At 34.9% G+C, this 11,334-nt stretch overlaps 1 protein-coding gene and 1 pseudogene across 2 annotated transcripts; one reads left to right on the top strand and one right to left on the bottom strand.

Moving 5' to 3' along the window:
- The first annotated feature begins 2,996 nt into the window (after window positions 1-2,996).
- LOC143561432 (mannosyl-oligosaccharide 1,2-alpha-mannosidase MNS3-like) lies at window positions 2,997-6,501 on the top strand. The gene is made up of 6 exons (XM_077049524.1): window positions 2,997-3,108; window positions 4,304-5,226; window positions 5,312-5,564; window positions 5,649-5,846; window positions 5,922-6,070; window positions 6,168-6,501. Exons 1-6 carry the CDS (start codon window positions 3,028-3,030, stop codon window positions 6,424-6,426), a joined length of 1,863 nt encoding a protein of 620 aa, XP_076905639.1. The 5' UTR covers window positions 2,997-3,027; the 3' UTR covers window positions 6,427-6,501.
- Window positions 6,502-6,665: 164 nt separating this feature from the next.
- LOC143561434 (potassium channel KAT3-like) lies at window positions 6,666-10,978 on the bottom strand (annotated as a pseudogene). The gene is made up of 11 exons (XR_013140300.1): window positions 10,773-10,978; window positions 10,462-10,671; window positions 10,203-10,358; window positions 10,033-10,090; window positions 9,590-9,907; window positions 9,273-9,512; window positions 9,020-9,118; window positions 8,884-8,916; window positions 8,628-8,813; window positions 7,058-7,726; window positions 6,666-6,975 (listed from the first exon to the last, which is right to left on the bottom strand). The product of XR_013140300.1 is annotated as a potassium channel KAT3-like (transcript).
- Window positions 10,979-11,334: the final 356 nt, after the last annotated feature.

Genomic DNA, 11,334 nt, shown 5'->3' on the forward strand with positions numbered 1-11,334 from the left:
AGAACCAAATCTTAAATAATCAAAAACATTTTCTTACATTCTCTAAAATATGTATTTCTTTTTAACTTTTTTTTAAAACGACGACTTTCTTTTGTGTTAGGTTATCACATTCTTCTATTTAGAGAGTCATACCCACTCTGGCCTGACTATGTTGTCTTAGTTGGGCACACACTGACTTCAGAGTTTGGCTTGAGCGTTCTCCCTGAGAAACCAGACCGCTGATTGTCTTGATAGTCGTTTTGTAATCACAAGAGAAGAATTTTCTGGCATGACATATGATGTGACTAAAATTTTAATGGAATCGGGATTCAAACTGAAACCTCATAAAACTTAACTCAAATCCTTTATTACTGATATCAAATTTAAGTCTCCTTTAAGAACACATGCCTTCCACCACAATACCACAAATAAAATCTCTAAAATATGTATTTGATCACTCAAATCTTTAAAAACTAATAAAGTCAACTAACTTCTTGTTATTTCATGTGAATGTGTGAGAGAAAGAGTCAAACAGTAGAGTAGGTATCTGTCTTATACAAATAAATAATAATCTTGAATTTTGGGCTTATTTCCAACTCTTGTACCATGCAACCGACTTACTTGGATCATATATTCATTCAAGATCACCGCATACATCTGTCTCTCTTTATACATATGCATACATATATACACCTACTTCACATCAAATATATTCATCATCATCATCATCACAAAATCCCACTAACTCATGGATGCCACTAGGGTTTTCAAGAACCTCATTATTCTTGTTATATTCATACTCTTACTCGCCGTGTCTTCCATCTCCACCGCACCACCACTGTCTCCACCGCTAAATGATGCCGTGAACAAGAACCAGAAGATGACGTCGTCTAGTTTCTTGAGTTATAATAGTAAAGACGATGAAAAAAGATTAAGGGTCATGCTTGCTAACATGAAGAAAAGAAGAATATTATCAGAAAATAATAAGATGAAGATCACCAAGAATAATAATAATAATAATAATAATAATAATAATAATAATAATAAGAAAGATGAATATAATAATAGGGTTTTCTTAGCAATGCTTCCTAAGGGTAATGTACCACCTTCTGGCTCATCTTCTTGTCACAATGGTTATAACCCTAATTTGGTTGCTAGTATATGCACTTTCTCTAGACATAGACCTCAAAAGATCGAAAATGGCGACCCGTGATGATATTTGGATGTTCTTGAGTGGGCAATGATCTCTTGATCATCAAAGCTTTTTTTTGGGATGAATAGATGGAATGGAATTAATACTTGTATGGTTCTCTAAAGTTTCGTTTTTGGGTTTTCTTTTTCTTTTTGAATTCGGGTTATGAATCGTGTAGTTCTTGTTACGAGTAGAAGTATAGTAAAAGGGTATTGGTTAATGAGTTTCATGTATTTCTCATTGAAGCATTTGATCTTTTTCTTGTCTTAGAAAATGATATTAACAAGCTGATAGGGCGTGGAAAAGGATGTGATTGGTTTCAAAAACTTTTATGTAATTAGACGAGTATGATATTAGATGATAGTTACTAAAATTCACTACTTGTACAACAACCGAATGTATTAAAGAGAACATTTTTCAAAAAATAGACAAGTTAACCATTGAAACTCCAAATGGGATCTAAATTCAAGATTTCAAAACTAGACACGTCCAATGAGAAAGTAACTTATGCCCATTTAGTTTAGTCTAACACTAAATCTCATCAGTCGACACCATCATACACTCACATATGTCATCCATAGGCAATAGAGAAGCCTAATTAATAGAATGATAAAGTCAAGACGAGGCCTACATGTTGTAAGGTAAGAGTGTAAGACTAATTCGTTAACTGCACGTTAGAAAATAGACTCCTTTGAAATCGATATAAACATACACCATTGTTGCCTAAACGCTGACAAAATAGGTTCATTGTCTAATTTGGAGTTTTTTGGGTCCACTTGACTACTTTTGAGTTTTTCTCATATATTAAAATATTATATTATCTTAAAAGGTATAATAAATGATAAGTAAAACTTGAAACGATCTAAATTTTTAAAAATTGTTTGTGTTTAGTATTTCAAGTAGTTCCTGGTGTGAGTTTTAAATTGGGTTTTAAGTAACAAACACTTAAATAACTAATTTTAACACACAAAAACATAAAACCGAAATTTGATAGGTAACAAATAACTTATACGCGACTGATTTCACATGTATATATAAGGCTAAGATGGTAAACTTTCGAACATGTTATCCGGGGATGTTATGGAGTAACCAAACTAAAGATACAAATTATTGTTGGAAAAGGGCGTTTGGCCTATAATCAACTTAGTAATGGTGGTGGCACTGTGACTCGGGATGGGTTTGGGACCTTTGGGAACACCACCCTGTCTCCTTTGCTATCGCCCAAAAGCTTCCCGCTTGGCTTCGTTGTCGCCGCACGCCTTCTCGTTCCCAACGGTCATATTATATGAAAACATTTTTATTTATATATAAATCAAACCAATTAACCACTTTACACACAAATCATTCAACATTCTCGTTACACACAACATTTATATACTCGTTTCTCTTCAAAAGAAAATATGGATCCTCGACGAGCTAAAAGTTTGAAAAAATCAAGAGCTAGTGGTTCACGTAACGTACAACCGACTCAACATCTAATGTTCGAAAAAGTAGTTAAAAGTTGTTTGGGTTGCGGGTTGGAGTTAGGAGCTTAGGATCATCGCCATCACCCTTCTATTTACCAAACCCAGACCCAGAACCAGGACCCGTATTACAAGTCAGACCATGGCGCGTTGACTTTTAAAAATCGAAAAGTCAGTGAGTCTAGCAGACGTCATCTAGACTGTATTCCATCTTCCTACTTCATCATCATCTGCATACGTTAACAGATCTGGAAGGAATCATCTGTTCAAATAATAAAAATAATAATAAACAGATCTGGCATCTAAAACCCTAGCTTCCTTATAATAATAATAATAATAATAATAATAATAATAATAATAATAATAATAATAATAATAATAATAATAATAATAATGTCACTGCCTTACTCCATCAAAGACGTACAATACTACGACTACGATAACGCCAAGTTTCGTCAACGTTCCTTCTTTCAGGTCTCTTCTTCTTCTTCTTCTTCATCTAGCTTTTAAATTCAATCAAAATTGAACATATTGGAGTACGCATTTCATTCTAATTGTCTGAATTGCGTTTTTAATTTTGCTGGAATTCAGTTCAATCAACTGTATGCGACCAATTGTTTTCTGTCTCTTTATATTATTATTATTATTATTATTATTGTTGTTGTTGTTGTTGTTGACTTGCTTTTAGCTTCCTGGAACCTTTACATAGTATATATGTTTGTGATGCATAAATTCAATATGAATATTGTAATAATGTCTAATTAGTTGTTCTATCTGTTAATGTGGTTTTTTTATTTATTTTTAGGAGATTAATAAGTTATGTGTATTTTTGTTCACATAATAAGTAATGCATAAGCCTAGCACTGTTTCGAATCGGTCTGGAGGCCCAATTGCAGATCTGCATCAATCTCCTAGTTCATATTTATGGTTTCGGTTAAACATATATCCTTTTGCTATTAGGCATGGTAGATGACTTATTTATTTTGCAGTGTATTTGCTTGCAAGTGCTAATAGAATTAATGGGGACAGCTATTAGAAAAATAAAAATATTTTGATTTCGATGTTGGGTTGAAGTCAGTTGTTTTGATGTTCTCCGAATCCCTATTTATAGATTTTCCTAACACAAAGTCGTATCCTACTAAGAGTACTAGTCCTTATCTGTATGTTTAACAGTTTTACATATATTATTATTATTATAATTATTATTAGCTTTTATATAGCTGTTAAACTGTGATCTTATTATTAATATTATTATAATTAGTAGTAGTTTGTATATAACTGTTAAACTTTGATTTCCTTTATTTTGCTTCATACACATGTACTTAGAGCCGAGGGTCTCTCTGGAAGCCACCTCTTCATTCCTTTGGATGGAGGTACGGTGTGCCTACATCCCACCCTCCCCAGACCCTACTTATAGCTTTGCTGTCGGTGGGATTTTACTGGGCATGATTGATTGATTGATTGATATGTAATGAAGAAAATGACATTACTGTTTATCCAAATCATAGACCTTTTCCTCTTTTGCAGTTATAAACTTATTATTTTGTATTACAGTCTTTGTTTCTAATTTCTGAATGTGTTATATCTACTCATTTCTTTGTTCCTTTAAACTGATATGTTACGTAGTCACAACCATTTGAAGATTAATGGTTATCCCTTATATATGCAGGTTATTTCACAAACTTTTTTCACAAAAAAAGTGAAGCGTGGAATTATGGCATGTAGCACGGGAAAGTTTCTGGCCTTATTAATGATATGTGGCTTGACGTATCTTATGCTCACTCATGCAAGTCCCATTAGTTCTATAACTAATCATGTATCTAGTGTTGTTCGGTCCGAGGGAGGTGATAACTCCACCATAATTGATGGCAATAGAATTAAAAGACTTTTGAGAAAGCCACCTAGGCTTCCACCTCGTTTGACCCCTGATGAAGTAAATAGTACCAATAAATCCATATCTAAATGGATAGCCAGACAAAAAAGTGTACAGAAAGCATTTATTCATGCATGGTCTGGTTACAAGACTTATGCAATGGGTTATGATGAGCTTATGCCACTAAGCAAAAGAGGCGTGGATGGTTTAGGAGGTTTAGGGGCAACTGTTGTGGATGCTTTAGATACTGCCATGATAATGAATCTTGATGATATTGTTGTTGAAGCAGGCTCTTGGATTGAAACACATCTTCCAGAAAGAATTTCACATAGAGGTCAAGTTAATCTGTTTGAAACGACTATTCGTGTTGTCGGTGGTCTTTTGAGTGCTTATCATTTGAGTAATTCAAATCCTGCATACAAGGGACCCGCACCATCTGTCTATCTAGAAAATGCTAAAAACTTGGCTGATCGTCTTCTAACCGCCTTCACTTCAAGTCCAACTGCTATTCCGTTAAGTGATGTTGTTTTGCATGATAAAACAGCACATGCTGCACCTGATGGACTTAGTAGTACTTCAGAAGTTTCTACTGTACAACTTGAGTTTAATTATCTTAGTTTTCTTACTGGTGACCCGAAGTATAGTAAAGAAGCAATGAAGGTTTTGGAACATATGAAGACTCTCCCAAAGGTTGAAGGACTTGTTCCTATCTACATTAGGTATGAACTTTATTTGAAGTATATTTTCTTAATCAAGTTTATTGCACCATGACTGTAATATTGGTTGTTGTTTCTTATATGCCAGCCCTTCGTCTGGTGAATTTTCTGGAGATAATATTAGATTAGGCTCTCGTGGAGACAGTTATTATGAATACCTTATCAAAGTGTGGCTTCAGCAGAGGCATAATAACTGGACATATTTGCATGACATGTATGTGGAAGCAATGAAGGGTGTTAAGCATCTTCTGGTCAAAAAATCAAATCCAAATGGGCTGGTCTTTGTTGGCGAGCTGCCTTCTGGGATTGATGGTGACTTTAGTCCCAAAATGGATCATCTGGTAAGTCAAATGTTGTCCTCTGGTCATAAAATGGTGGTCAATGTTAAAGTTATTTGAATGTATGATATAATTTCACATTTTCAGGTCTGTTTCTTGCCTGGAACACTTGCACTTGGAGCCACGAAAGGCAAAACCAAGGCAAAAGCAAAGGAAGAGAATTTGCTGATTTTTGATGACCTTGAAAACCTAAAGCTGGCAGAAGATCTTGCTAAAACTTGTTTTGAGATGTATGCTGTCACATCTACCGGGTTGGCTCCTGAGATTGCTTATTTGAATTCGGAGGTTAGTTATTTTATATCTTTATTCTGTTGTTTTTATATAGTAAGATATTTCTTTAATCAGTTATACTTTGATCAGGGCTACTCTGAGGAACATCTTGATGGAGGAAACAAGACTTCAGAGTATATACACGACATTGTTATCAAACGTGCCGATAGACACAATCTTTTGCGTCCTGAAACTGTGGAATCGTTGTTCATTCTGTACCGAATTACTGAAGATTCAAAGTATATTCCAAATTCCAACACAAGACTTTCATCATGAAATCATTATATTTTTCTTTACTGTATTTGGTAATATATTTTTTGTGAATCTATATTACAGATATCGTGAATGGGGCTGGTCTATCTTTAAGGCGTTTGAGAAGTACACAAAGGTTGACTCTGGTGGTTACAGTTCTTTGGACGATGTCACCGTACTTCCTCCCAGACGAAGAGACAAAATGGAGACGTTTTTCTTGGGTGAAACCCTCAAGTATTTATATTTATTATTTAGTGACAGTAATGTTATCCCGTTGACGGAGTTTGTCTTTAACACAGAAGCTCACCCTATCCCTATTGTTTCAAAACACAAAAAGGAATAATAATTCTCTTTCAACACTGAGAAATCATCCACATTATACAAGGACCCTGGATCACTAAGAGGGTTTAAGCGCTTAAATCATGAATGATATACAGTCCTATTGATACTCAAGTACACAAACAATTTTACTTGCTTATTTTCTCCTTCAAATATGTATTATGTATTATGTATTATCATTACATCAATGTAGCATTAAGAATTGTTTAAAAGTAGATAAAACTTCTTTTTTTTCTATTGTAATTGCTTTTGAAGGCAATGATGAGCTAAGATTATTGAGTCAGATATAGTACTGTTAAGAGGCAATCAGTTTTATCAATGTATCCCACTTTGTTGGATATTGAACAAATAGCAATTGTTTAAATCACAAGCTCTAAATTCTCTTAATTTTCTATTTTATTGCTTATCACACTCCTTAGGTCACATTGCAATCTCAACTTTCACAGTCACTCGGAAGGAAAAACAAGTGGTCCCCATCTCTGATAACACTCAAGTCTTCTACTTCTGTATTCTCTGAGCTCACAACTTTTGCAAACTTTTGGCCTCCAAACTTCTTACCTGCCATTGCATAAGGTGCACGATGACATTAATACTTGGAAAAAAAAGACTTACACGTCAAGATTGAGAATAGAGACCTTACCTGCAATGTTCAATAAGTCTTCTAATGAATCTGGTAAGACTATGAACTTTGGAAGCTGCTTTTCTGTCATGTTATTGAAATTTGCATGAATGGTGACCCTTTTCATCAATTTCTTAACTTTTTTATCTGGATGACAGCTGGCACTGCTTGAACTCATGGAAGCAGGCTCGGTGAAAGAAGTGGAACAACAAGGGTCCTTGCTTGTTGTTGGTAAGTACTGACTTGTCTTACTGTTTGTGGTTTCTGGCTCAAACAAGTCTATTCTGTGTTCGGTTTTCTTATTTTCATGACTCAGCAGAAGGTCATATATAATTTTGTTTCCTTGCTGTTTAGCTAGAGATATTGACGTGCCCCCTTTTGCATCAGGCTTGTTTGCATTTGCTCCTCCGTCTAGAAGAAGTTTTACCATTTCTAAATGGCCTTGTTTTACAGCAACATGAAGAGCAGTTTGTCCTTCCTCTGCTGGTAAATCAACGTTTATTTCATTGTTGTTTGATTTAGATTTGTTTATCTGTTCTTGCTTCGTTATATCTTCCGATTTCAAATGATCTATATCACTTAGTTCCCATGTAACCTGGTTTTCATTCCGGTAGTTATGTGCATCGGTAGAAGAATTCTCCATAGTCAGCCCTCCGTGTCCAATACTTTCTAGGCCTTTCAGTTTCTGCAAATGGACACACATAGAAGTGTACATATTTATTAAATCCATATTAAACTAAAGGGTATTGGAATCCAAAATAGAAGTGGCAGTTTTATCCCATGAAGTTATAAAAGTGTATATACGGGCCATTTTTTTTATTTTTTATGTTTTAATTTCAAATGGGTCAAGTAAACATCAGCAAAAAAGGGAACATGTTACATGGACTGAAGTGGTTGAAGATTTAGCTAATTGTTGTAATAACGTCGTCTTCATAATCATTTTAAATATAGGAGAAAGTGTTTCAACTTTCAAGTCAACCCAACCCGGCCCGATTTAAATAAGAACCAAAACTCCAAAATGGGCCCTTTTGAGTCTCGACCCGTTACCCAACCCGCCCATCTTGCAACCTCTACTTCAATTAGGGCTATTCAGAAAGCTCACAGCTCGCTTGAAAATAGCTCGGATCGATCTGTGAACGAACCGAGCTGGATCGGTCTGTATACAAGCCTGGGCCAAGGTCAGTTTGTCTCGTGGCTTGCTCGTTGGCTCATTTAAATAAAAGCCCAAGTATTTAAAGCTGTATGATATTTTTTAATAAAAAAATAAAAAGTTAAATTTTTGTTTGGCTCGTTTAAAAGCAATACCCAAATTTTAACATATATAAATTATGAAATCTGTAGTTTATTAAAATTGCACTATGTGTATTATTTTTTATATATATTAATATGCTTAAATATATAAATTTATACTTTTCTAAAAATAATACGAGCCGGCTTGACGTGCCACGAATTGGGTTGAGCTTTTGCTGAGCTGAGCTTGAGGTCAATATATCATCTCGTTGAGATAAACGAGCCTAGCCCGCCCTGGCTCGACTTGGCTCATTTACGGCCCTGCTTTAGATGGTGGGTTCATGTCAAATGCATACCATGTAAAAGTTATTCATGATAACGAAACCATCTTGTGTATTTGTGTGAATTATGCGAAGTAGTGCAGAACCATCCATCCTCAATATCTGAGAAATCTCACTTGTCTGGAACGTGAACGGCTGAGGAGTATTGTATAAAACTCCCGTTTCTCCAAACATTTCTCCCGACCCAACCTTTCCTATGATCTGCATGTTAACAATTTTATAAGTAAGATTCTTATCATGTTTCTGAAACCAGCCAATAGGAATACTATACCTGATTATGCCCATCTTTTTGTGAAATTATATCCTGCCAATAGAATTTAAATTACCAACCCATTTATTTCATATTTTTAAGTTAATAAAACATTTAAGATTGTAACCAATATGTATTAGCTATTAAGTTTGCTTACCATTGCTCCAGTAACGATTATGTACAGGTTTGTTGGAATCTCATTTTGTAGAATCACAACCTCCTTCGGTGGAAAATACTCCGCTTCCATTTCAGAAACCTTTTCAACAATATAGTACACTACATTATTAAACCTGAGAAATGTGCATTGATACAATTAATGAACATGTTTTACATATTTATTTTTAAATTGTCCTTTGCCCTTTGTCTAACAGGCTTACGGAGTTAATTTTGTTTCAGGAAAAGAAGATTACCAGCTGGAGAAGACACTCGTGTGAAATGCCACGAAACAAATGAACGTTTTTCACGATGGGATAAAAAAGATGGCGTGAAATGCTTGCACGAATGGCTTTTGGCAGACAGTTTAAGGTATCTTGATGTTTAAACCCCCGTGTTTTGTAATCTAGACATATGTGTGACAATATTTGATCTTTTATTTGTGGCGGTAGTTGATTCCGTTTTGCAAATTCTGAAGCTGCTGTGACTTTATCCCTCTACAACACCAAAAACTGTTTCATTAGAATTCACAAATTTCAGTAAAACATCTCTTTTCTATATCAAAATAACTTACAAAATCTCGGGTGTTTCCGGCCCAATGAACAACGAGATTTGTCATGTTACCAATAAGGTAAGATGTCAATCCTAAGTTGAATAGCATATACAGGATATCAAACACCATTTCTCTTGTATTCTCAGCATGAAAGTCTCCGTAACCAGTAGTTGTTAGAGTCACGATTGACCAATACAGTGATGTTACATATCTGTTCCAGATGCTTTCGGTTTTGAAATTTGGGTAAACCGCACCGATCCAAGTTTTATCTGGGTCGGGATATTTATCTGCTATTAAGTAGTTAAAGCATCCAGCACAGTGTATAGCAAACAAAGTCACCTGAATTAGGTTTAAAATATGGAAAATATGTTATTTTAATTTTACCCATAAATAGTAAGTTTTTAGACGATCAAATTTGTTTAAAAAGCGTATTAAAACACCGCCAAAATAGCTCGGTTGCTTACCTATATGAGCTTAGTACAACGGATCCAAAAATAGCTAAACCTGATGTCCTTCTCAAGCCTGATATGTACAATACAGATTTTGTCACTTAGTGTACTTTTGATTATCCTTTAATAATGCAAATTTGGAAGATTGTTATGTTTAAAAAATTATTAAAATATGGAATATGTACCTTGCGAAAAGGGAGCTAACTCTTCTTAGGCGCTATAACCTTAGCATACTGAGTATTTGGAATCCAATATCGCTTTTCTTATCTTTGCAGAGGTGGCTGAGAGATCTAAATGGCACGGTTGAGCTCACATCAAATATGAACCACGTTGACAGGTACCTGTTACAATGCAACATTTTGTTCTTCATAGTTCATACCACGCGAATTTTTATTTTTTTATTTTTTAAGAAAAAAAAGGAAAAAATAAAGATTCTTCGCTGACCTCACAGCGATCTTGTGATCATCGATAAGAACATAGGACTGAGTCTTGAGATATGCCACAAAGAAAGTTAGAATGATATCAATGGCAAAGAAGCCATTGACAATGTTGTCAAAGATTCTCAAACCACCTTCGTTATCAAGAAACGCAAAGTCGAAAGGCGAAATCCACGCCGAGTAAATGACCAAAATAACCAGAAACATCTCCCATGCCCTGAACAAAGAGAAATATTCAGAAAGTTTAGAACTTTAGATACAAACTTACATATACAATTATAGTATTATACACCCTTTTTAGGAAACTGGAAGTCTCACCTGTATCGTCTATCAAACGGGCTGATTATGTATTTCCTTAGTGCAACCGAACGGTTAGAATTTGCTCCTAGAGACGGGAGTAGATCACTAGAGAAGAAACCACCACCACCAACACCACCACCATCATGTGTAGCTTTTCCCACTTGACAATCCTTGATGCATAAGCATCTTAACACGCTATTATTATTATTGTCGGAAAACGACATTTTGTAGATGGTGGTTTAATAAACTTAAAAAAAAAAACTATGTAGAAGAATTTGGTTAACTAGTTTGGTGGCAAAAGGAAGAAGATGAAGGTCTATTTAATTGAAGTAGTGGAGGTGAGAAAATGGTCCTAGGATTGGTGAGGTGAGTTGTGTTGTGGGGGTGGGTATAATATAAGAAAGCATATAAGAAATATGGGGTGTGTTCATTTCAAATTCTAAATATAGACCAGACAAGAGGCTGTAAGAGTTTTGAGATTAAAGCTTATGGGCCAGTGGAATCTCTCTTACAAAGATGCTTCTCTAATCTTTAACTCTCAACTTTTACTCAAATCCACAATCTAAGAATATGCATTGTT

Source organism: Bidens hawaiensis, unplaced genomic scaffold (assembly GCF_021521415.1).
Source record: "Bidens hawaiensis isolate Kalapana, Puna unplaced genomic scaffold, B.hawaiensis_p1.1 tig00020675_1, whole genome shotgun sequence".
Taxonomy (NCBI): domain Eukaryota; kingdom Viridiplantae; phylum Streptophyta; class Magnoliopsida; order Asterales; family Asteraceae; genus Bidens; species Bidens hawaiensis.

What these genes read in the sequence shown, in the direction of transcription:
- LOC143561432 (XM_077049524.1), top strand. Translation starts at nt 3,028, where the DNA reads ATGTCACTGCCTTACTCCATCAAAGACGTACAATACTACGACTACGAT. An exon ending in GTCCCAAAATGGATCATCTG is followed by an intron (nt 5,565 to 5,648) that starts GTAAGTCAAATG and finishes TCACATTTTCAG; the next exon opens with GTCTGTTTCTTGCCTGGAAC. An exon ending in CGAATTACTGAAGATTCAAA is followed by an intron (nt 6,071 to 6,167) that starts GTATATTCCAAA and finishes TCTATATTACAG; the next exon opens with ATATCGTGAATGGGGCTGGT.